Source organism: Oncorhynchus masou, chromosome 1 (assembly GCF_036934945.1).
Source record: "Oncorhynchus masou masou isolate Uvic2021 chromosome 1, UVic_Omas_1.1, whole genome shotgun sequence".
NCBI lineage: Eukaryota > Metazoa > Chordata > Actinopteri > Salmoniformes > Salmonidae > Oncorhynchus > Oncorhynchus masou.
The window spans coordinates 72718300-72744893 of record NC_088212.1 but is presented as its reverse complement, the minus strand read 5'-3'; the positions used below and the strand labels follow the sequence as shown (position 1 = coordinate 72744893).

The window sequence follows — 26594 nt, the reverse complement described above, 5'->3', positions numbered from 1 at the left end:
GGGTGATGATATATGCGATCTTAGACCGGTCGGTGGGAAATGACGAGGGTTGCAGCTCAAAGGAGAGAGAACATTGAGTGAGAAACCCTTTACAAGCACTTGGATCACCTGAGAACCGTTGGGGAGGTGGAAGACGAGGTTCAGCCAGGGGGTTAACTGCCATGGGTACGTGAACTTGAGGTACTGGGACGGGAACTGTTGCCGGGGTAAGTCGATCAGATACTTGCTTAATGGAAGTCAGCATCTCCGACAGAAGATGAGAATGTCTAGCCATTAAGGCCTCTTGCTGAACCAGGGCGGCTTCGTGGCGTTGGACAGTCTCCTGGTGGTGGGACAGCGTGGCAAAAGGTCCTGGGAACTGGCTGCCTCTGGGTTCATTTTTGGCTCTGTGTTTCTGTCAGGACCCGGTTTCGAACCTGGGTCTCCGGAGTGAGAAACAGTCACTTAACCAACTGAGCCACGAATAGACAGCAGAACCCAGAAGATGAGGCAGACACAGCAGTACTTAAGACGGTGTATTTAATAAAGAAAAACTCCTAAAATAAAAAATGGCAAATCCAAAAGGTGGTAGGTAAAACACAAAAAAACCTAAAAAGAAACTCACTAAAACTAAACAAAAAACAGAATACTACAAGAACTTCACCCGGAATCGACAAGAGCACACAGAACACTAGGGCAGGGTGCCAACATACAAACACAGAGCACAGAACTGAGGGAAACAAAGGGTTTAAATACAATCAGGGGAAACGAGACACAGGTGCAAACAATAATGGGGATCAAGGGAAAAACACAGGGACAAAAAGCACAATGGGGACATCTACTGACAAAAACACGGAACAACCCTGGCCAAATCCTGACAGAAATGAACCAAGAGGATTCAAGCAATTCATGTAAGACAATGTGATTAATGATGATGATGAATGTGGATATTTCTGGATACATGATCATTATATTCTGCTTGTTTGAGAATTGAAAATATTTTTTTAAACGTGTATTCTCATATATCCCCAGTATGCACAGTGCCAATGGTTTTCTTCAACTGCTCAACTGCACCTCCAGGAGCTTCAGGTTCAGAGTGTCAGAAGAGCTGCAAAACTCTGGATATGACCTGTGTGAGTCCCTTATTCACTCTAAATGGGATTGTCACGTACTGTCACTATTATACTGAGTTTTGTGTTGACTGAACAAAAACATTTGAGAATCTCAATTATGTCAAATACCCACCCCCCTCCTCCCCTGGTGTACAAAAACATAGTCCATATCTCTTTAATTTGTGTGCACTTTGTTAAATCGCTTTAGATCAGCACAGAGTGCACATCAGGTTGTATGTGCCCCACCGGACTGGTGTCTGATGGGAACGGAGACTGCATCAAGGAAGAACTTTGTCCTTGTGCTCACAATGGAGCTACTTACCAAGCTGGAGAGACTCTTAAGGTTGACTGCAATACATGGTATGCCTGTTTTGTGCCTTCCCCTCACCTGGGGAGAAAACATAAAGAACACAAATGTACAAATAATGGAAAAAATGTCAGGCAATTTTTGTGACATTATGTGTGTGTTGTTCACAGTACTTGCAAGGACAGACAATGGCAGTGTACCACACATCTTTGTGATGGAGTTTGTGCAATCTACGGAGAGGGTCACTATATCACCTTTGATGAGAAAAGGTTCAACTTTAATGGAAACTGTGAATACACTCTCATTCAGGTTTGTGTCTCTTTATTTGGTAGAATTGTATCAGCATTGAGAAGTGTGAATTTAAACCATATTAAGAACATTTTCCTTTCGCACAGGACTACTGTGGCAATACTAATGGCAGTGGCAGCTTCAGAGTCCTCACTGAGAACGTTCCTTGTGGAACTAAAGGCACCACCTGCTCCAAGACCATCAAGCTCTTCCTGGGGGTAATGAGCAACTTGACTTCACACAATACTGTACATTCCATCCCTCGTGTAAAGAACAATCAACAAATCATCAACCAAACATCAAGTTGAGATCCGATTCCAGACAAAGTTATGTATGAAAACATATTTTCCTTCTACAGACCAGTGAGCTCATACTGGCAGATGGGAACGCTCAAGTTGTCAGGAGTACTCCAGAAGAGCAGTTTCCTAAACAGATCAGCCTTCTGGGGAATTATCTGGTTATTGAAGTCAAAAGTGGTCTAATCCTCATGTGGGACAAGAAGACCAGTCTCTTTATCAAGCTTAGCCCACAATACCAGGTACATTAAGATACTCTGATGAAGAAATGAATTCAGTATTGAGTCAAAACTGATATTACAGAGACTTTCGTATATACCCTGCCAAGTCAATCATTTTAATTCATGATCTCTTTTCTTCAGGGGCAAGTGTGTGGTCTGTGTGGAAACTATGATGGCAACGCAAACAACGACTTCACCACTAGAGCCCAGGCGACAGTTGTTGATCCAGTGGAATTTGGAAACAGCTGGAAAGTTTCATCAAGCTGCCCAAGTGTATCTGCTGTAGTGCACCCATGTGCCTCCAACCCGTACAGAGCGTCTTGGGCCCAGAAACAGTGCAGCATCATTAACAGTGATGTCTTCACAGCCTGCCAGAACCAGGTATGGATATATTCAAATAGGATTTAATAATTGTTAGATTACTTGTTAGATATTACTGCATGGTCGGAACTAGAAGCACAAGCATTTCGCTACACTCGCATTAACATCTGCTAACCATGTGTGTGTGACCAATTCAATTTGATTTGATTTGAATACTAGTAAGATATGTGGATTGTATTTTGTGGACAAAGAAATGTGCTTCACCATGCAACTCCTGTATATCTTACAACACATTGCTGTGCTTTTAAGGTGGACCCCTCTCCTTACTACGATTCTTGTGTGAGAGACTCATGTGCTTGTGACAGTGGTGGAGACTGTGAGTGCTTCTGTACCGCAGTGGCAGCTTATGCAAAGGCCTGCAATGAAGCTGGAGCATGCGTAGCCTGGAGAACCCCTCGAATTTGCCGTAAGTTTCTTCACAATCAACAGTGAAGTCTGAGCTGAGTAAAATCAAGGTTGAATTGAAAAATGTTTGGTTCTGGTCTGGAATGCGATTTCAACTACATTAAGGCGCTTGTCATTTCAATACTGGACTAGGTTGACACATTATCATATTGGACAGTTGATCATGGAAAGGGATCATTATTCTAGTTCAAATAATGAAAACGTTTTTGTCCACCATATTTTGTCCACCACATACAGCACTGTTCTGTGATTACTACAACCCCACTGGAGAATGTGAGTGGCACTACAAGGCATGTGGAGCTCAGTGTATGAAGACTTGCAGAAACCCTTCCGGAGACTGTTCTAGTTTAATTCCAGCATTGGAAGGTAGGGATATGACCGTCTAACTCATATTTGGTCTCATTTTGTATATTATTTCTGAATAACAATTGTAATTGGAACTGACCCCGACAATGGTTTTCCATCTACATGCTGTGTGTCTGAGCAACTCAGGCTACATTTACACTGACTACTGTTATCCTTAACAAGACTTGACCTTTTGTAACCTCGGCTATTGTGGTTATTACAGGCTGCTATCCTAACTGTCCTGCGGCACAACCTTACTTCAATGAGGAGACAATGAAGTGTGTGGAGAGGGAACAATGTGGCTGCTATGACTATGAAGGAAACCAGTACACCAATGGACAGAATGTTCCGGCACCAAATTGTAAAACATGGTATGTTTAATTAATTCAGTTCACAGTACCTGTGCTATTTCAGAGCATATTCTGAATGTTCTAACTGTGAAAGTACCAGGTATTCTGCGTTATATTAATTCTGGAGAAGAGAAGGTCAGGGGTTTCGCAAAGATTGGAAGGGTCATACTAGTTTTTCCATAGTGATGCCAATTATGGTTGTATGACAATCTGAAAACATGCCCTGCTCCCCATGGATTTCACAATTTACTTTATTACCAAGTCCTGACTAGTCTTACCTCTTTACTAGTATTTTGAACAAAACATTTATAAATATATAAGTTGAACCTGTGAATAATTTCAATGCTTAACAAATTTTTCTTATTTTAAAGCACCTGCACAATGACTGGAGTGAGCTGCAGTTATGATATAAATGGTAAGGATGACATCATCAAATTAAAATAACATATTTTGCACTGACCAAAGCAACATGGATTGAATCTAACTCTAAAATACTTTCCCCCCTGTAGTTTGTACATGCTTGCATAATGGTAAACAACACCGATATGGAGCAACCCTCTACAATACAACAGATGGAATTGGTAACTGCATTGTTGCTGTTTGTGCCGCGAACGGAACCATTACCAGAAACATTTCCCCTTGTCAAGTGACCACAACTCCAGTACCAATGACAACATCCCCTCTGACAACAACAACTGTCCATGCAACTACAACACAGGCCTCTACGACAACACTAAAGCCCACAACTGTCTTCCACTTTTCAACACATGGTAAGCAGAGAAACTCTTGAATGATTAAAGTGCAGCCACATGTTTTCTAAATACCATAGTCATAAATGGCAATCTTGATGCAAGTTAATAGCAATTGGTATGTAAGGTGTTAGTAAATGTATTCTCGAGTCAAAAAGTTGGACGAGGACCCGAATGGACCCGAGTACAATCAAACCCGGACACGAACGGACCCGGGTCTCGGTCAAACCCGATTAGACCCGAGTGTCAGACAAATTACATTTATCAGCCAAGTTTCAACATTGTTTGAAACAAAAAGGACTTTATATTTTGCTTTCTATAAGTATGAAAATAAACCTTATTAGTGTAAAATAAATATGTTATAGGCTATGCAGAGCTTTGATTGGGTCATTTCGGGTCCACTCAGGTTTATCAGCTGTACTTACAAAGACACAAAACCTGATGACAATAAAACAGGAATCGACCCGAACCAGGGTAAAAGAGACCCCAGCAGCTAGGGTCATGGGTGGGGTCTCGAGTATTTGGGTTTGGGTGGACCTGTGAAGAACTTAAGGTGGTAATGATGAGTTAAGTTTAATTCATATGTTAAACTTAAGAATTGTATATGTGAGCTATTTAGTAAGTTAAAATGTTATTTTTCAGGCCGAGTAAACTAAATATATATATTTTTCAAAAACAGAACCAACATCTACTTCAACTTGGTCTTCCACAACAATGGAGATGACACCTAAAATCACCACAAGTTCATCATTAAATCCTTCAACTACATCATCAGGATCAAGTACAGTCACAATTCCAAAACCAACAACTGTAACTACAACAACTATAGGACCCACAACAAGTGGAGAAGTAGCTACATCGACCACAGCTGAGACTTCAACAAAGGAAGAAACCACAACTGAGATGATCACATCTACAAAGCCACCTAAAGAAGTCACCACGGGCCCAACAACCACTTCGACAACTGTATTTGTTGAAACCTCTACATCAACATCTCAGCCCATAACAGCAGGTGAAGAAACAACAGGTCCAGTAGTGTTAACATCCAATCCCACTACTTTAACAACAACTACAATTGTACCCACAACAACTACACCTACCACAGGTGGAACTACAAGAATTGAAGAAACCACAACTGAGACGATTCCATATACATCTACAACGCCACCTAAAGTTGTCACCACAGGCCCAACAACCACTTCCACCACTGTAATTGTTGAAACCTCTACCTCAACATCTCAGTCCACAACAGCAGGTGAAGAAACAACAGGTCCAGTAGTGATAACATCCAATCCCACTACTTTAAAAACAACTACAATTGTACCCACAACAACTACACCTACCACAGGTGGAACAACAACAGGTGAAGAAACCACAACTGAGTCAAGTCCATCTACCTCCACAAAGCCACCTAAAGAAGTCACAACCGGCCCAACAACCACTTCCACCACTGTAAGTGTTGAAACCTCTACGTCAACATCTCAGCCCATAACAACAGGTGAAGAAACAACAGGTCCAGTAGTGATAACATCCAATCCCACAACTTTAACAACAACTACAATTGTACCCTCAACAACTACACCTACCACAGGTGGAACTACAAGAATTGAAAAAACAACAACTGAGACGATTCCATATACATCTACAACGCCACCTAAAGTTGTCACCACCGGCCAAACAACCACTTCCACCACTGTAATTGTTGAAACCTCTACCTCAACATCTCAGCCCACAACAACAGGTGAAGAAACAACAGGGCCAGTTGTCATAACTTCGAATCCCACAACTTTAACAACAACTACAATTTCACCCACAACAACTACACCTACCACAGGTGGAACAACAACAATTGAAGAAACCACAACTGAGACAATTTCATCTACATCCACAAAGCCACCTAAAGAAGTCACCACCGGCCCAACAACCACTTCCACCACTGTAATTGTTGAAACCTCTACGTCAACATCTCAGCCCGCAACAGCAGGTGAAGAAACAACAGGTCCAGTAGTGATAACATCCAATCCCACTACTTTAACAACAACTACAATTGTACCCACAACAACTACACCTACCACAGGTGGAACAACAACAATTGAAGAAACCACAACTGAGACAATTTCATCTACATCCACAAAGCCACCTAAAGAAGTCACCACCGGCCCAACAACCACTTCCACCACTGTAATTGTTGAAACCTCTACGTCAACATCTCAGCCCACAACAACAGGTGAAGAAACAACAGGGCCAGTTGTCATAACTTCGAATCCCACAACTTTAACAACAACTACAATTTCACCCACAACAACTACACCTACCACAGGTGGAACAACAACAAATGAAGAAACCACAACTGAGACAATTTCATCTACATCCACAAAGCCACCTAAAGAATTCACCACCGGCCCAACAACCACTTCCACCACTGTAATTGTTGAAACCTCTACGTCAACATCTCAGCCCGCAACAGCAGGTGAAGAAACAACAGGTCCAGTAGTGATAACATCCAATCCCACTACTTTAACAACAACAACAATTGTACCCACAACATCTACACCTACCACAGGTGGAACAACAACAGGTGAAGAAACCACAACTGAGTCAAGTCCATCTACCTCCACAAAGCCACCTAAAGAAGTCACAACCGGCCCAACAACCACTTCCACCACTGTAAGTGTTGAAACGTCTACGTCAACATCTCAGCCCATAACAACAGGTGAAGAAACAACAGGTCCAGTAGTGATAACATCCAATCCCACTACTTTAACAACAACTACAATTGTACCCACAACAACTACACCTACCACAGGTGGAACTACAAGAATTGAAACAACAACAACTGAGACGATTCCATATACATCTACAACGCCACCTAAAGTTGTCACCACCGGCCCAACAACCACTTCCACCACTGTAATTGTTGAAACCTCTACCTCAACATCTCAGCCCACAACAACAGGTGAAGAAACAACAGGTCCAGTAGTGATAACATCCAATCCCACTACTTTAACAACAACTACAATTTCACCCACAACAACTACACCTACCACAGGTGGAACAACAACAATTGAAGAAACCACAACTGAGACAATTTCATCTACATCCACAAAGCCACCTAAAGAATTCACCACCGGCCCAACAACCACTTCCACCACTGTAATTGTTGAAACCTCTACGTCAACATCTCAGCCCGCAACAGCAGGTGAAGAAACAACAGGTCCAGTAGTGATAACATCCAATCCCACAACTTTAACAACAACTACAATTGTACCCACAACAACTACACCTACCACAGGTGGAACAACAACAGGTGAAGAAACCACAACTGAGTCAAGTCCATCTACCTCCACAAAGCCACCTAAAGAAGTCACAACCGGCCCAACAACCACTTCCACCACTGTAAGTGTTGAAACGTCTACGTCAACATCTCAGCCCATAACAACAGGTGAAGAAACAACAGGTCCAGTAGTGATAACATCCAATCCCACTACTTTAACAACAACTACAATTGTACCCACAACAACTACACCTACCACAGGTGGAACAACAACAGGTGAAGAAACCACAACTGAGTCAAGTCCATCTACCTCCACAAAGCCACCTAAAGAAGTCACAACCGGCCCAACAACCACTTCCACCACTGTAAGTGTTGAAACGTCTACGTCAACATCTCAGCCCATAACAACAGGTGAAGAAACAACAGGTCCAGTAGTCATAACATCCAATCCCACTACTTTAACAACAACTACAATTGTACCCACAACAACTACACCTACCACAGGTGGAACTACAAGAATTGAAACAACAACAACTGAGACGATTCCATATACATCTACAACGCCACCTAAAGTTGTCACCACCGGCCCAACAACCACTTCCACCACTGTAATTGTTGAAACCTCTACCTCAACATCTCAGCCCACAACAACAGGTGAAGAAACAACAGGGCCAGTTGTCATAACTTCGAATCCCACAACTTTAACAACAACTACAATTTCACCCACAACAACTACACCTACCACAGGTGGAACAACAACAATTGAAGAAACCACAACTGAGTCAAGTCCATCTACCTCCACAAAGCCACCTAAAGAAGTCACAACCGGCCCAACAACCACTTCCACCACTGTAAGTGTTGAAACCTCTACGTCAACATCTCAGACCATAACAACAGGTGAAAAAACAACAGGTCCAGTAGTGATAACATCCAATCCCACTACTTTAACAACAACTACAATTGTACCCACAACAACTACACCTACCACAGGTGGAACTACAAGAATTGAAAAAACAACAACTGAGACGATTCCATATACATCTACAACGCCACCTAAAGTTGTCACCACCGGCCCAACAACCACTTCCACCACTGTAATTGTTGAAACCTCTACCTCAACATCTCAGCCCACAACAACAGGTGAAGAAACAACAGGGCCAGTTGTCATAACTTCGAATCCCACAACTTTAACAACAACTACAATTTCACCCACAACAACTACACCTACCACAGGTGGAACAACAACAATTGAAGAAACCACAACTGAGACAATTTCATCTACATCCACAAAGCCACCTAAAGAAATCACCACCGGCCCAACAACCACTTCCACCACTGTAATTGTTGAAACCTCTACGTCAACATCTCAGCCCGCAACAGCAGGTGAAGAAACAACAGGTCCAGTAGTGTTAACATCCAATCCCACTACTTTAACAACAACAACAATTGTACCCACAACAACTACACCTACCACAGGTGGAACAACAACAGGTGAAGAAACCACAACTGAGTCAAGTCCATCTACCTCCACAAAGCCACCTAAAGAAGTCACAACCGGCCCAACAACCACTTCCACCACTGTAAGTGTTGAAACGTCTACGTCAACATCTCAGCCCATAACAACAGGTGAAGAAACAACAGGTCCAGTAGTAATAACATCCAATCCCACTACTTTAACAACAACTACAATTGTACCCACAACAACTACACCTAACACAGGTGGAACTACAAGAATTGAAACAACAACAACTGAGACGATTCCATATACATCTACAACGCCACCTAAAGTTGTCACCACCAGCACAACAACCACTTCCACCACTGTAATTGTTGAAACCTCTACCTCAACATCTCAGCCCACAACAACAGGTGAAGAAACAACAGGGCCAGTTGTCATAACTTCGAATCCCACAACTTTAACAACAACTACAATTTCACCCACAACAACTACACCTACCACAGGTGGAACAACAACAATTGAAGAAACCACAACTGAGACAATTTCATCTACATCCACAAAGCCACCTAAAGAAATCACCACCGGCCCAACAACCACTTCCACCACTGTAATTGTTGAAACCTCTACGTCAACATCTCAGCCCGCAACATCAGGTGAAGAAACAACAGGTCCAGTAGTGATAACATCCAATCCCACTACTTTAACAACAACTACAATTGTACCCACAACAACTACACCTACCACAGGTGGAACTACAACAGGTGAAGAAACCACAACTGAGTCAAGTCCATCTACCTCCACAAAGCCACCTAAAGAAGTCACAACCGGCCCAACAACCACTTCCACCACTGTAAGTGTTGAAACATCTACGTCAACATCTCAGCCCATAACAACAGGTGAAGAAACAACAGGTCCAGTAGTGATAACATCCAATCCCACTACTTTAACAACAACTACAATTGTACCCACAACAACTACACCTACCACAGGTGGAACTACAAGAATTGAAACAACAACAACTGAGACGATTCCATATACATCTACAACGCCACCTAAAGTTGTCACCACCGGCCCAACAACCACTTCCACCACTGTAATTGTTGAAACCTCTACCTCAACATCTCAGCCCACAACAACAGGTGAAGAAACAACAGGGCCAGTTGTCATAACTTCGAATCCCACAACTTTAACAACAACTACAATTTCACCCACAACAACTACACCTACCACAGGTGGAACAACAACAATTGAAGAAACCACAACTGAGACAATTTCATCTACATCCACAAAGCCACCTAAAGAATTCACCACCGGCCCAACAACCACTTCCACCACTGTAATTGTTGAAACCTCTACGTCAACATCTCAGCCCGCAACAGCAGGTGAAGAAACAACAGGTCCAGTAGTGATAACATCCAATCCCAGTACTTTAACAACAACTACAATTGTACCCACAACAACTACACCTACCACAGGTGGAACAACAACAGGTGAAGAAACCACAACTGAGTCAAGTCCATCTACCTCCACAAAGCCACCTAAAGAAGTCACAACCGGCCCAACAACCACTTCCACCACTGTAAGTGTTGAAACGTCTACGTCACCATCTCAGCCCATAACAACAGGTGAAGAAACAACAGGTCCAGTAGTGATAACATCCAATCCCATTACTTTAACAACAACTACAATTGTACCCACAACAACTACACCTACCACAGGTGGAACTACAAGAATTGAAACAACAACAACTGAGACGATTCCATATACATCTACAACGCCACCTAAAGTTGTCACCACCGGCCCAACAACCACTTCCACCACTGTAATTGTTGAAACCTCTACCTCAACATCTCAGCCCACAACAACAGGTGAAGAAACAACAGGGCCAGTTGTCATAACTTTGAATCCCACAACTTTAACAACAACTACAATTTCACCCACAACAACTACACCTACCACAGGTGGAACAACAACAATTGAAGAAACCACAACTGAGACAATTTCATCTACATCCACAAAGCCACCTAAAGAATTCACCACCGGCCCAACAACCACTTCCACCACTGTAATTGTTGAAACCTCTACGTCAACATCTCAGCCCGCAACAGCAGGTGAAGAAACAACAGGTCCAGTAGTGATAACATCCAATCCCACTACTTTAACAACAACTACAATTGTACCCACAACAACTACACCTACCACAGGTGGAACAACAACAGGTGAAGAAACCACAACTGAGTCAAGTCCATCTACATCCACAAAGCCACCTAAAGAAGTCACAACCGGCCCAACAACCACTTCCACCACTGTAAGTGTTGAAACCTCTACGTCAACATCTCAGCCCATAACAACAGGTGAAGAAACAACAGGTCCAGTAGTGATAACATCCAATCCCACTACTTTAACAACAACTACAATTTCACCCACAACAACTACACCTACCACAGGTGGAACAACAACAATTGAAGAAACCACAACTGAGACAATTTCATCTACATCCACAAAGCCACCTAAAGAAGTCACCACCGGCCCAACAACCACTTCCACCACTGTAATTGTTGAAACCTCTACGTCAACATCTCAGCCCGCAACAGCAGGTGAAGAAACAACAGGTCCAGTAGTGATAACATCCAATCCCACTACTTTAACAACAACTACAATTGTACCCACAACAACTACACCTACCACAGGTGGAACAACAACAGGTGAAGAAACCACAACTGAGTCAAGTCCATCTACATCCACAAAGCCACCTAAAGAAGTCACAACCGGCCCAACAACCACTTCCACCACTGTAAGTGTTGAAACCTCTACGTCAACATCTCAGCCCATAACAACAGGTGAAGAAACAACAGGTCCAGTAGTGATAACATCCAATCCCACTACTTTAACAACAACTACAATTGTACCCACAACAACTACACCTACCACAGGTGGAACTACAAGAATTGAAACAACAACAACTGAGACGATTCCATATACATCTACAACGCCACCTAAAGTTGTCACCACCGGCCCAACAACCACTTCCACCACTGTAATTGTTGAAACCTCTACCTCAACATCTCAGCCCACAACAACAGGTGAAGAAACAACAGGGCCAGTTGTCATAACTTCGAATCCCACAACTTTAACAACAACTACAATTTCACCCACAACAACTACACCTACCACAGGTGGAACAACAACAATTGAAGAAACCACAACTGAGACAATTTCATCTACATCCACAAAGCCACCTAAAGAATTCAACACCGGCCCAACAACCACTTCCACCACTGTAATTGTTGAAACCTCTACGTCAACATCTCAGCCCGCAACAGCAGGTGAAGAAACAACAGGTCCAGTAGTGATAACATCCAATCCCACTACTTTAACAACAACTACAATTGTACCCACAACAACTACACCTACCACAGGTGGAACAACAACAGGTGAAGAAACCACAACTGAGTCAAGTCCATCTACATCCACAAAGCCACCTAAAGAAGTCACAACCGGCCCAACAACCACTTCCACCACTGTAAGTGTTGAAACCTCTACGTCAACATCTCAGCCCATAACAACAGGTGAAGAAACAACAGGTCCAGTAGTGATAACATCCAATCCCACTACTTTCACAACAACTACAATTGTACCCACAACAACTACACCTACCACAGGTGGAACTACAAGAATTGAAAAAACAACAACTGAGACGATTCCATATACATCTACAACGCCACCTAAAGTTGTCACCACCGGCCCAACAACCACTTCCACCACTGTAATTGTTGAAACCTCTACCTCAACATCTCAGCCCACAACAACAGGTGAAGAAACAACAGGGCCAGTTGTCATAACTTCGAATCCCACAACTTTAACAACAACTACAATTTCACCCACAACAACTACACCTACCACAGGTGGAACAACAACAATTGAAGAAACCACAACTGAGACAATTTCATCTACATCCACAAAGCCACCTAAAGAAATCACCACCGGCCCAACAACCACTTCCACCACTGTAATTGTTGAAACCTCTACGTCAACATCTCAGCCCGCAACAGCAGGTGAAGAAACAACAGGTCCAGTAGTGATAACATCCAATCCCACTACTTTAACAACAACAACAATTGTACCCACAACAACTACACCTACCACAGGTGGAACTACAAGAATTGAAACAACAACAACTGAGACGATTCCATATACATCTACAACGCCACCTAAAGTTGTCACCACCGGCCCAACAACCACTTCCACCACTGTAATTGTTGAAACCTCTACCTCAACATCTCAGCCCACAACAACAGGTGAAGAAACAACAGGGCCAGTTGTCATAACTTCGAATCCCACAACTTTAACAACAACTACAATTTCACCCACAACAACTACACCTACCACAGGTGGAACAACAACAATTGAAGAAACCACAACTGAGACAATTTCATCTACATCCACAAAGCCACCTAAAGAATTCACCACCGGCCCAACAACCACTTCCACCACTGTAATTGTTGAAACCTCTACGTCAACATCTCAGCCCGCAACAGCAGGTGAAGAAACAACAGGTCCAGTAGTGATAACATCCAATCCCACTACTTTAACAACAACTACAATTGTACCCACAACAACTACACCTACCACAGGTGGAACAACAACAGGTGAAGAAACCACAACTGAGTCAAGTCCATCTACATCCACAAAGCCACCTAAAGAAGTCACAACCGGCCCAACAACCACTTCCACCACTGTAATTGTTGAAACCTCTACGTCAACATCTCAGCCCGCAACAGCAGGTGAAGAAACAACAGGTCCAGTAGTGATAACATCCAATCCCACTACTTTAACAACAACTACAATTGTACCCACAACAACTACACCTACCACAGGTGGAACAACAACAGGTGAAGAAACCACAACTGAGTCAAGTCCATCTACATCCACAAAGCCACCTAAAGAAGTCACAACCGGCCCAACAACCACTTCCACCACTGTAATTGTTGAAACCTCTACGTCAACATCTCAGCCCGCAACAGCAGGTGAAGAAACAACAGGTCCAGTAGTGATAACATCCAATCCCACTACTTTAACAACAACTACAATTGTACCCACAACAACTACACCTACCACAGGTGGAACAACAACAGGTGAAGAAACCACAACTGAGTCAAGTCCATCTACATCCACAAAGCCACCTAAAGAAGTCACAACCGGCCCAACAACCACTTCCACCACTGTAAGTGTTGAAACCTCTACGTCAACATCTCAGCCCATAACAACAGGTGAAGAAACAACAGGTCCAGTAGTGATAACATCCAATCCCACTACTTTCACAACAACTACAATTGTACCCACAACAACTACACCTACCACAGGTGGAACTACAAGAATTGAAAAAACAACAACTGAGACGATTCCATATACATCTACAACGCCACCTAAAGTTGTCACCACCGGCCCAACAACCACTTCCACCACTGTAATTGTTGAAACCTCTACCTCAACATCTCAGCCCACAACAACAGGTGAAGAAACAACAGGGCCAGTTGTCATAACTTCGAATCCCACAACTTTAACAACAACTACAATTTCACCCACAACAACTACACCTACCACAGGTGGAACAACAACAATTGAAGAAACCACAACTGAGACAATTTCATCTACATCCACAAAGCCACCTAAAGAATTCACCACCGGCCCAACAACCACTTCCACCACTGTAATTGTTGAAACCTCTACGTCAACATCTCAGCCCGCAACAGCAGGTGAAGAAACAACAGGTCCAGTAGTGATAACATCCAATCCCACTACTTTAACAACAACAACAATTGTACCCACAACAACTACACCTACCACAGGTGGAACAACAACAGGGGAAGAAACCACAACTGAGTCAAGTCCATCTACCTCCACAAAGCCACCTAAAGAAGTCACAACCGGCCCAACAACCACTTCCACCACTGTAAGTGTTGAAACGTCTACGTCAACATCTCAGCCCATAACAACAGGTGAAGAAACAACAGGTCCAGTAGTGATAACATCCAATCCCACTACTTTAACAACAACTACAATTGTACCCACAACAACTACACCTACCACAGGTGGAACTACAAGAATTGAAACAACAACAATTGAGACGATTCCATATACATCTACAACGCCACCTAAAGTTGTCACCACCGGCCCAACAACCACTTCCACCACTGTAATTGTTGAAACCTCTACCTCAACATCTCAGCCCACAACAACAGGTGAAGAAACAACAGGGCCAGTTGTCATAACTTCGAATCCCACAACTTTAACAACAACTACAATTTCACCCACAACAACTACACCTACCACAGGTGGAACAACAACAATTGAAGAAACCACAACTGAGACAATTTCATCTACATCCACAAAGCCACCTAAAGAATTCACCACCGGCCCAACAACCACTTCCACCACTGTAATTGTTGAAACCTCTACGTCAACATCTCAGCCCGCAACAGCAGGTGAAGAAACAACAGGTCCAGTAGTGATAACATCCAATCCCACTACTTTAACAACAACTACAATTGTACCCACAATAACTACACCTACCACAGGTGGAACAACAACAGGTGAAGAAACCACAACTGAGTCAAGTCCATCTACCTCCACAAAGCCACCTAAAGAAGTCACAACCGGCCCAACAACCACTTCCACCACTGTAAGTGTTGAAACCTCTACGTCAACATCTCAGCCCATAACAACAGGTGAAGAAACAACAGGTCCAGTAGTGATAACATCCAATCCCACTACTTTAACAACAACTACAATTGTACCCACAACAACTACACCTACCACAGGTGGAACTACAAGAATTGAAAAAACAACAACTGAGACGATTCCATATACATCTACAACGCCACCTAAAGTTGTCACCACCGGCCCAACAACCACTTCCACCACTGTAATTGTTGAAACCTCTACGTCAACATCTCAGCCCGCAACAGCAGGTGAAGAAACAACAGGTCCAGTAGTGATAACATCCAATCCCACTACTTTAACAACAACTACAATTGTACCCACAACAACTACACCTACCACAGGTGGAACAACAACAGGTGAAGAAACCACAACTGAGTCAAGTCCATCTACCTCCACAAAGCCACCTAAAGAAGTCACCACTGGCCCAATTACATCTTCTACAACTGCTGTCATTGTAACTTCAACTTCAACATCACAGCCTTCAACAACAATTACAGAAACAACAGAGCCAGTTGTCATCACAGGCCCATTAGAAACAACAACAACTCCTTCAGCAACGCCACAAGTGATTATTACACCTACATCACAAGCAGTCACCACCAGCCAGTGCATTTGCAATGTTAATGGGACACAGTATCTACCAGGTAACCTGTTAAAAATGTCATTCAGACAATCAAAATAAATGACATTTCACAAATCTTTTATGATCTTTGCAAAATGAAATGTTCATATATTTGCCTTTCTCAACAATCAGGGAACCTTGTGTATAACGTGACCGATGGTTCAGGGTGGTGCTTCACGGCTTACTGCAAAGCCACGTGCCAAGTCGAAGTGGAATCAAATCCATGTCCTTCCTCTACACCACCCACTGTATCACCCACAACGTCAGAAGAGACCATGACCACACCACCAACAACCCAATCCTCTACAGACTGCACTAGCACTGATCCACCAAGAAAGGTAATTTTTTACCTAAAAATCTGTTTTTGGGGGGGTAAAAATAAAATGGGTGAAATGGTATTTTAATGCTTGAGACATGGATGGTGTAAGTGCGCCATTCAGAGGTTGAATGCGCTAGACAAAAGATTGAAGTGTCGTTGAATGGAGTATTTTAAAAGGTGCCAGGCGCACTGGTTTGTGTCAAGAACCACAACGCTGCTGAGTTTTCACGCTAAACCGTTTCATTTTTGCACCAAGAATGGTCCACTAAAGGACATCCAGCCAATAAGACACAATAGTGGGATGCACTGGAGTCAACATGGGCCAGCATCCCTGTGGAAAGCTTTCGACACCTTGTAGAGTTCATTCCCCAACGTACACATAGAGTTAAACCCTCCTTGTGCATGTTTGAGTAATTGCTTTTCCTTATCAAATCAATGGCAGAATGGAGAGTCTTGGCAGCTGAATAGCTGTACCACAGCAGTTTGCCAGGACGGCATTGTTGTCCAGCTACCAGTAAAATGCAAGCCAGTGGAGCCACTACAGTGTGAGAATGGTCGTCCACCTGTCAAGGTCTATGACTCAACTGGATGCTGCTTTACATATGAATGTGAATGTAAGTGGCAACATACAACCCAACAATCTGAATTAAAATAAGACATTATTGCTCATTAGTTTTCAATGTCCTCTGTCAATAGCTTTGATTATTATCAACTCATATTTTAACATGTTGCAGGTGTATGCAGTGGATGGGGTGGATCACACTACATGACATTTGATGGAGTATATTACAATTTCCAGGAGAACTGCTCATACACCTTAGTGAAAGAAATCAACTTCAAATACAACCTTACCATTATTGTTGATAATCACTACTGTGGAAACACCGACAGTGGATTCTGTCCTCAGTCCCTTATCATTCATTACAAATCCTATGAAGTGATTCTAACCCAACAGAGATCTGGTGATACAACAGAGAATGTGGTAACTATTTAAAAATATATATATTTTTATTAATATCCATAATTTTTTTATGATGCTGCTGCTTTATCATGCTTTATTGAAATCCCATAAATTTAAATGAAAACCAAAAATGCGTTTAACATTGTCATGTTACTACTTTCAAGATAACACCTGACTCAACCATCTAAATGTGTATTCATTTCTACACAAATGCAGGTATATGTCAACAGTAAACGAATCTACCCAGCTTACAGAATGGGTGACATTGCTCTAACAAGTACTGGTGTGGAGGTCGTGCTGGAGATCACTGATCTTAAGGTTCAGGTGTCTTACAAGGGGTCATCATTTAGCATCAACCTTCCTTATTCCCTCTTCCAAAACAGCACAGAGGGCCAGTGTGGTGAGTATTATTAAAGAGGGTCAATAAACATTTCACAGTTTCAAACCTTCAGTAGATGCTCCTATCTAGACCACTCTATATAAATTGCATACAACAAGACAACTATGACTTGTCCTTGCTAACTAGGTTTTACACTACTTAATATCCGTATTTTTCAAGGTACCTGTGATAATTCCCAGAAGAATGACTGCCAGTCACCTAATGGTCAGATACAGAGCTGCTCAGTCGCAGCTAGCCAGTGGCTGATTCCAAACCAGGACTGTCCAACTCCTCCAACAGCACCACCCTCTACCACCACGGCAGCCCCAAGCACATCCCCTACCCCCTGCAAGACAGTCATTTGTGAAATCATGAACAGCAAGTAAGCAACATATCAAACTAAGTTTGAAAAAGGGAACAAGCACACAATAGGAATGCCTAAATGACAATTCACTTCCTAATGTGTTTTATCAATTGTAATGTTAATTTACTTGTAATTACACCTGTTTTATCATAATGCAGGTACCGTTCCATTGGCATTTCTAGTTTAAGGTTGCACTCCATGCATCTCTTTAAATCACTCTCTATGATATTTTATTTCAAAGGGTCTTTGAGGAATGCCATAAAGCGATTTCTCCTGATGCCTTCATTCAGGCCTGTAGATCAGATGTCTGCAACAATGCTATTTCTAGCTGCTCTAGTCTGGAGGCGTATGCATCTGAATGTGCAAATAAAGGGATCTGCATTGACTGGAGGAAGTCAACCGATGGAGAATGTGGTGAGCTGTGAATCCAAGCATAGTAGTCATGCCACAAATTCATAGGAAGCTACTTTTGTCTTATGCAGCTACTTAAAAAAAATATTTTTGCTAGTGTTTAGCATAACTGTGATCTATTTTTGTCCTGCAGAGCATACATGCCCAGCCACTAAGGTGTACATGCCATGTGGTCCAGCAGTTGAACCAACATGTAATACAAAGTAAGCTTTAGTCTGATTGAATGTTATATGAATTTCTTTAATTTGAGCGTTTAAAAAAAATAAAAAATGATCTCCTGCATAATCCCAAACCTCTTTTGTATGCAGATATAATGAGAAGTATTTGAACAACCAAACCCAAATGACCAATAAGACGAAGGAGGGTTGCTTCTGTCCATCTAAAACCGTCTTGTTCAGCACCTACTCTGATACTTGTGTGGTCTCCTGTGGTAAGAATGGGTTATGGGTCATTTTGCAGGTAGCTATCAATATGAAAATTAGACCTTTCTGTACTTTGAAACCTTAAATGAATCATAAATAATGGCTTACAGGCTTTATTTGTAATGGAACAGTTAACAAAATGTGTTGATGTTGAGGTGTGAAAAATGTGACGCCAACCATGTGAGACAAAACTTTTAAACACACCCTCTATTTATTTTTCAGGCTGCACTGGACCTGATGGCAACCCCAAAATGGTAAGAATTTCCTCCATCTAAATATTCTCCAGATATTCATTCTCACATAGACATATCATGAGATGCATTTCACGTGAGTCAGGGAAACGTACATACTTGGATGGATACTTTTCATTGACATAGTATAGGTCTTGGCCTCTTAATTCCTTCCAATGAACTGACCAGAAGAAAACGTTTAATCTCTGAATAACTACCGCCAACCCATTTTTTCTCACCTAATGATGGTTCATATTAACTGTCATGGTTAAATCCAGTTCATTGCAGAACAAAAACATTTGAGTTACTCTTTTCTGTCTCTGTATTGACCTGACATTACCCTGTTTTTCCATTAAGCCTGGTGATACATGGGAAAGTGGTTGCCAGCAGTGCACCTGTGACATGGACTCCATGATTGTCCAGTGCCAGCCTATCACCTGCCCCACACCAGCCACACCCATCTGCAATGAGACTGGATACAGACTGGTGAACAAGACAGAAGGCTGCTGCCAGAAATATACATGTGGTGAGTGATGGAGCAGACGCTTCAGTAAATCATTAGAAGCCAACTCTTATTCATACAGTACTAGATCAAGATTATCTGATGTGTTCTGTAGGGTCATAGGGGTTATTTGACCCTCTATCGGCTTGTATTCTAATCACTTCTCATTGGTTACCTCTGTAATAGAGTGCGATGCACTGCTTTGCCCCAAAGTCATGATGGACTGCCAACCAGGGTGGGAGGCAATTATAAGCACGTCCATCTCAAGTTGCTGTCCAGAGTATACCTGTGGTAAGTCCCCTTGATTTGCTTCATCAGTGGTTTAGTTAGTTCATTGACTTTGTAATTCCCAGGTATCTAGTTTGAATTAAGTTTGTGTTAACTCTGACATGAATCACTGGTATAACTGACTGATTTCTTTTAAATGTGTGTCTGTTTAGTTCCTAAGGGTGTATGTGTCTACAATAACATTGAGTACCAGGTAAGAATTAGTAATTTCAAAGAAATTAATTGAAATTCAACAAGCTTCTGAAAGATTCACACACACACAGCTTATTTGCTGCCCTCATAATTGGTCACATTCTAGTATAGAACTGCTCCCTTTGCACTCTGACCCTCCTCTATTCAAACAGTCTGTTATAGTGGATGATAACTTTTGTCTCTCTCTTTCACTCCAGCCTGGTGCTGAAATTCCTAAAGGAACATGCGAGAATTGCACCTGCAGCTCGATCATGGATCCTAGCACCAAGCTCAACAACATTGTGTGCATAAATATCTCCTGCGACACTACATGTTCACAGGTACAAAGATGATCAATTCATTTACATATTTATAAGAAACTTGCAGTAGCCTACTCTGGAAGCTGCTGCATGCTTATATAATAAGTGAACAATGATTCAATGATGGCTCTCCCTCCTCGTCTTAGGGCTTCCAGTATCAGGCCATACCTGGTCAGTGTTGTGGGAAGTGTGTACAGACAAGCTGTGTGGTTACTATGCCAGATAAGACCAAACACACTATTCAGGTGAGTACAACAAGAGTGTATGAGGATGCATAATCTGTCTGCATGATCTGAAACTCCATCATAATTCTTCATCATCTTGTCCTTGTTCGATAGGTGAACGAAACCTGGTCACCACCTGGTGACAAATGTGTGAAGTACACATGTGAGAAACCTGGTGGCCAATATATACCAGTGGAGGTGAAGACTGTGTGCCCTGCTTTCAGCCCAGAGAACTGTGTCCCAGTGAGTTTCTGTCCTATCTCACCTCCATCGTGGGGACAATCAACACTGCAGTTACACTGTTTTCCATTCTCACTCAGAATGTTACTATCATTCCTAGTGCTCTTGAGTCATAACGATCTCATAATCATCTCTCCTATTTTTCACCCCAGGGCACAGAAAAGACCGACGCAAATGGATGCTGCAAGACCTGTAAGTAACACATCCAGCCAAAGCATTCCTAATAACCCCCTATCTACTGGTTAATACTAGCATGCTATGTCACCTAAACAAGACGAACTGAAAACATTGTGTGACTACATACTGGCCAAAAATGTATATGATGGCTGTTTCTGCTTCATCTGTGTCATACCAAACAATAGCCTAACTCTTGATGCATCTTCCCTGACCAGGTACAGAACGCAGCAATGTCTGTGAGATGAAGTACACCACCACTAGCATTGTCATCAGTGGCTGTGCGACCGCTGAGCCTGTGGAGATCAATTCCTGCTCAGGAAACTGTGAAACCTCTTCTATGTAAGTACTACAGATGCTGAATGCAGCACTAGTCAATGTCATGCAGGCCCCAGTTAGTGAAAATCTATTCACTGTCTAGTGTGCCCTTTATGAACTAGGAGACAATTTGACTTATTTAATCCTCCTGTGCTCATCATGTCAAGACAACCCAGGGAATTCCATCCCTCTTTTCAACGTCTCTTGTGTTTATGTGAATGTGCAGGTACTCAGCAGAGGCGAACACCATGATGCACTATTGCTCCTGCTGCCAAGAGGCGACCACTAGCCAGAAAGAGGTGGAGCTGATGTGCCCTGATGGGTCAAAGGTCAAGCACTCCTACATCCACGTTGAGTCGTGCAGATGCCATGTCACAGACTGTGATGCAGGCACGACCACCGCCCCGGGGACAACGAGACCGCGCAGGAGGAGGCGCTAAACGTCTAGGGAGACAACATGCACACTGACATAGGAATTATCCTCATGACAAGGAATGTTTAATCCAAATTTGTTTTCTTGTTACGTTTTAATTAAATCTGTCATGCCAGTGTATTTCTACAATCGGCAACAGTTAGCATTATGTTCTTATACCTTCATTGTGGAATTAATGTATTTTCTATGATAAATGTAGTGGAGAATCTCTTTTCTCATTTGTAGTGATTAATAAACAACAGCAACTTCAACATGTGCTTCTGCATGTTCCTTTTGCTCTTTGAGCAATTCTCAAATGGGGCTGGAGACATGTAAACCACTCTCAAATTCACAAACAGAGCTCTGGATGTAAGAACCTACCATCCATGAGCTCAAAATTATAATTTAAGGGCCAGATTCAATCAGATCACTTTTTTGCCCACTATATGCATGTTTTAAAGGGAATGTTCCAGCGATTGCAGAGACCACATTAACGGTAAATGCAGCATGTGTTTTGCTCAATCGAAAATTACCTTGATATATTAATTTCTCTGTAACACAGAACACAGATCACAGTACAGATTGAATCTAGTCCTTAATCATGTTGAGTCTATACAGTGTTTATTTACAATTACATCATTTACAAACAAAGAAGTCAAACAAGCTTATTTTGGGATTTCTGGTGAGGTACGACAGTTGAACTAAGCTCATGATTCGTTTTTAAGTTATATTCTTCACAACTCAATGGGTATATTTCAATCAAGTCCAAAAATGGCATGGCAAACAAACCAGTAGGTTGAGAAATACACTTTAAGAGCAAACAAGACGCAGATAAAACATTTATTTCCATAATGTGTCTTGATTTGAATAAAGGAAAAATCTCAAATTTTAAATGTAATTTAATGCCCATTCAAGCCAGATAACCAATTAAACTGCTGGAGCACGTAGCCTTGCCATTCCATTGTGACAGAATCAGAACAACCTTATTACTGCCACTTTTAATGATTTTGTTACACATCCGGTGGATAGAGAGCCGTTTATTATGTTCAACCTAGGAGGGCCAAGCACCAGAAGCAGCTAATTCAGTAGTTTAGTTGGAATAGGGTCCAGTAAACAGCGTGAAGGTTTAGAGGCCATGATTATTTTCCTCATTGTGTCAAGAGATATAGTACTAAAATGCTTGAGTGTCTCCCTTGATCCTAGGTCCTGGCAGAGTTGTGCAGACAAATGAGCATTGGAGCAATACGCATATTTAAAGAGGAGTCCATAATTTGCTTTCTCATGATCATGATCTTTTCCTCAAATAAGTTAATGAATTTATCACTGCTGAAGTGAAAGACATCCTATCTTGGGGAATGCTGCTTTTAAGTTTGTTTTGCGACAGTATATACATTTTTTTTGGATTGTTTTTATTTTCCTCAATCAAGTTGGAAAAAAGGGATGATCGAGCAGCAATAAGGGCTCTTCGATACTGCACGGTACTGTCTTTACAAGCTAATCGGAAGACTTCCAGCTTGGTGTGGTGCCAATTCCATTCCAATTTTCTGGAAGCTTGCTTCAGAGCTCGGCTATTTCCTGTATACCAGGGAGCTAGTTTCTTATGACAAATGTTATTTGTTTGTTTTTAGGGGTGCGACTGCATCTAGGGTATTGCGCAAGGTTAAATTGAGTTCCTCAGTTAGGTGGTTAACTGATTTTTGCACTCTGACGTCCTTGGGTAGGCAGAGGGAGTCTGGAAGGGCATCTAGGAATCTTTGGGCTGTCCGAGAATTTATAGCACGACTTTTGATGATCCTTGGTTGGGTTCAGAGCTGTCATGACGTTGGCCTCTTTAGGTATAGCAAGTCCCATCCCCCTCTCCCTGCCTCCCCCTTGCCTCCTTCAACTAGGTGACTGTGGTCAGAGAGACATCGTAAATTCCCGAGGATCTCCTCATGGACACACAGTATAGAGAGAGTACATTTTCATAGAGAACAAAGTAATTCATTCCACCTCAAAGAACTTGAGGTACGAACAAATTTCATGTTCCGGAGAAAGTATAAAAGATCGGTGAAGAATCCAGCTATGAACTGGTCCGTTTGTCACAACTTGGTGAAGCTCATAGGAGACGTTGTGGCCATATTACCATAAAACTGTTTATATAATAGCCTTAGATATGAGGTTTACATCTAATTGTTGTATAAGATGAATGAGTGAGTACGATACTGTTTGTATAATTGTGTAATATGATTTTGGACTGTTTAATGAAGAAAAATACAATTCCCTTTTGATTTGAACTAAATCAGACGACCGCCCCTGAGCCCAGTTAGGGTCAGACATCCTGGGACAGCCCTTTTCGGCCCTTCCGAATAAAACCCCCACTCGGGTTTTCGATCAGCAGACCGACCTTACCTCAATTACGAGATGGCTAAAGGTTGCAGACCATGTTTCTCTCAATCAAGGGAGTACAAAGTTTGTAGACCATTGCTGTATCTTTTAACCATACCACATGGTTAAACTCTTAGACTGTCGATACCGACAGAATAAGAACAAGTCTTTGATATTAATTACTAGTCTGCAGCTATGAATTCGGTATCATTGAACGCGAAGAACGACAACCGCCAAAACATCCATACTATTACGAATGTCACTCTGAACCATCTCTAACTACAACCGAGAGAGAGGTAGAGAGACGGACAATTCTACAAAATAAACCAACTTTTCACCAGCGATCAAGACAACACACTGAGCGTAAATATATTTGATTGATTGCAATTGTTCCCGAATGAGTGAGCGTTCATTTGTAAAGGATTAGCATTTCAATTGTTATAATTATTAACTCTGTAGCGACTTCTTAGTCGACCCCCACTTCCCCTTTTGTCTAACAAGCTGCCATGCCGGTTTAGCCCACTAGGGTATATTCTCCTATCATTTCATGTAACCACATTTACCTTGTTTGTTTGTTTGTTTATGCATTTCTGTGAATTACTTAGTTAGTAATAAATAAATGATTTAAGACAATTGATGTATGGATGACTCATAGTGAAGACTGGGTTTGTGCAGATAACCTACAATTTACGACATTTGGAATGAGTCTAACGTGAGGTAAAGTAAATAATTCATTAATCAGAAGACTATGGATCAGATATGTGTCAGGACCCGGTTACGAACCTGGGTCTCCGGAGTGAGAAACAGTCACTTAACCAACTGAGCCACGAATAGTCAGCAGAACCCAGAAGATGAGGCAGACACAGCAGTACTTAAGACGGTGTATTTAATAAAGTAAAAAAGGAGAAGTCCTTCAATACAAAATGGCAAATCCAAAAGGTGGTAGGTATAGCACAAAAAAGCCTCAAGAGATACTCAAAAACAAAAACAGAATTCCACAAGAGCATCCACCGGAAACGACAAGAATACACAGAACACTAGGGCTGGGTGCTAACATACAAACACAGAGCACAGAACTGAGGGAAACTAAGGGTTTAAATACAATCAGGGTAAACGAGGCACAGGTGCAAATAATAATGGGGAACAAGGGAAAAAACATGAGGTCAAAAAGCACAATGGGGGCATCTAGTGACCAAAACCCGGAACAACCCTGGCCAAATCCTGACAGAATCCCCCCCCTAGGAACGGCTCCTGACGTTCCTACCAGCTCTCTCAGGGTGGAGGGCCCTGAACTGACGAATGAGGTCAGGGTCCAGGATGTTTTTGGCAGGAACCCAGGAGCGCTCCTCGGGACCGTAGCCTTCCCAGTCCACCAGATACTGCCAGGACCGCTGCACCCGGCGGGAATCCAGTATCCGATGGACGGTATAAGCCGGCTGGCCTCCAATGACACGAGGCGGAGGGGGAGGTCTGTCTGCCGGGACAAGGGGAGAAAAAACAACAGGTTTTAACAATGAAATGTGAAATGTGGGATTAATTTTAAGGGATCTGGGAAAGTGTAGGCGATAAGAAACTGGGTTAACTCTCCTGGCAACCTTGAAGGGACCGATGTATTTTTGGGACAGCTTGCGAGACTCCACCCGTAGAGGTAAGTCTCTTGTGGAGAGCCAGACTCTCTGGCCGGGGCGCAGGGTAGGCCCGGGACGGCGACGTCTGTTGGCTTGTTGTTGGTACCTCTGTGAGGAACGCATAAGATTAAGACGGGTCTTCCTCCACATAAGCCGACAGCGTCTGACGAACTTCAAGGCTGAAGGCACTCTGACTTCTGCCTCCTGGTCCGGGAACAATGGAGGAGCATAGCCAAACTGACACTCGTGCGGGGACATACCAGTGGAGGAGGAGCGCAAGGTGTTGTGCGCGTATTCGGCCCAAACAATAAAGGATGACCATGTGGACGGGTTGTAACGAGTCATACATCGGA

The 26594-nt window shown here is 42.5% G+C and overlaps 1 protein-coding gene across 1 annotated transcript in view; it reads left to right on the top strand.

The window, feature by feature from the left end:
* The window catches only part of LOC135543452 (mucin-2-like), a 32333-nt gene extending 9815 nt beyond the window's left edge, over nucleotides 1–22518 (top strand). Inside the window, exons 18-52 of the mRNA XM_064970761.1 lie at nucleotides 1003–1112; nucleotides 1300–1451; nucleotides 1569–1707; nucleotides 1794–1904; nucleotides 2045–2224; nucleotides 2345–2584; nucleotides 2834–2990; nucleotides 3227–3355; nucleotides 3558–3705; nucleotides 4056–4099; nucleotides 4194–4454; nucleotides 5113–6968; nucleotides 7377–7647; nucleotides 7891–9105; nucleotides 9835–10791; nucleotides 13951–15666; nucleotides 15910–16533; nucleotides 16644–16849; nucleotides 17273–17444; nucleotides 17565–17812; nucleotides 18008–18191; nucleotides 18351–18552; nucleotides 18776–18948; nucleotides 19079–19148; nucleotides 19254–19375; nucleotides 19590–19621; nucleotides 19955–20123; nucleotides 20286–20390; nucleotides 20540–20580; nucleotides 20777–20899; nucleotides 21025–21123; nucleotides 21217–21345; nucleotides 21495–21534; nucleotides 21735–21858; nucleotides 22061–22518. Coding sequence (XP_064826833.1) covers nucleotides 1003–1112; nucleotides 1300–1451; nucleotides 1569–1707; nucleotides 1794–1904; nucleotides 2045–2224; nucleotides 2345–2584; nucleotides 2834–2990; nucleotides 3227–3355; nucleotides 3558–3705; nucleotides 4056–4099; nucleotides 4194–4454; nucleotides 5113–6968; nucleotides 7377–7647; nucleotides 7891–9105; nucleotides 9835–10791; nucleotides 13951–15666; nucleotides 15910–16533; nucleotides 16644–16849; nucleotides 17273–17444; nucleotides 17565–17812; nucleotides 18008–18191; nucleotides 18351–18552; nucleotides 18776–18948; nucleotides 19079–19148; nucleotides 19254–19375; nucleotides 19590–19621; nucleotides 19955–20123; nucleotides 20286–20390; nucleotides 20540–20580; nucleotides 20777–20899; nucleotides 21025–21123; nucleotides 21217–21345; nucleotides 21495–21534; nucleotides 21735–21858; nucleotides 22061–22274 — 10763 coding nt within the window. The 3' untranslated portion in view covers nucleotides 22275–22518. The remainder of the gene's footprint in view (nucleotides 1–1002; nucleotides 1113–1299; nucleotides 1452–1568; nucleotides 1708–1793; nucleotides 1905–2044; nucleotides 2225–2344; nucleotides 2585–2833; nucleotides 2991–3226; nucleotides 3356–3557; nucleotides 3706–4055; nucleotides 4100–4193; nucleotides 4455–5112; nucleotides 6969–7376; nucleotides 7648–7890; nucleotides 9106–9834; nucleotides 10792–13950; nucleotides 15667–15909; nucleotides 16534–16643; nucleotides 16850–17272; nucleotides 17445–17564; nucleotides 17813–18007; nucleotides 18192–18350; nucleotides 18553–18775; nucleotides 18949–19078; nucleotides 19149–19253; nucleotides 19376–19589; nucleotides 19622–19954; nucleotides 20124–20285; nucleotides 20391–20539; nucleotides 20581–20776; nucleotides 20900–21024; nucleotides 21124–21216; nucleotides 21346–21494; nucleotides 21535–21734; nucleotides 21859–22060) is intronic.
* Nucleotides 22519–26594: the final 4076 nt, after the last annotated feature.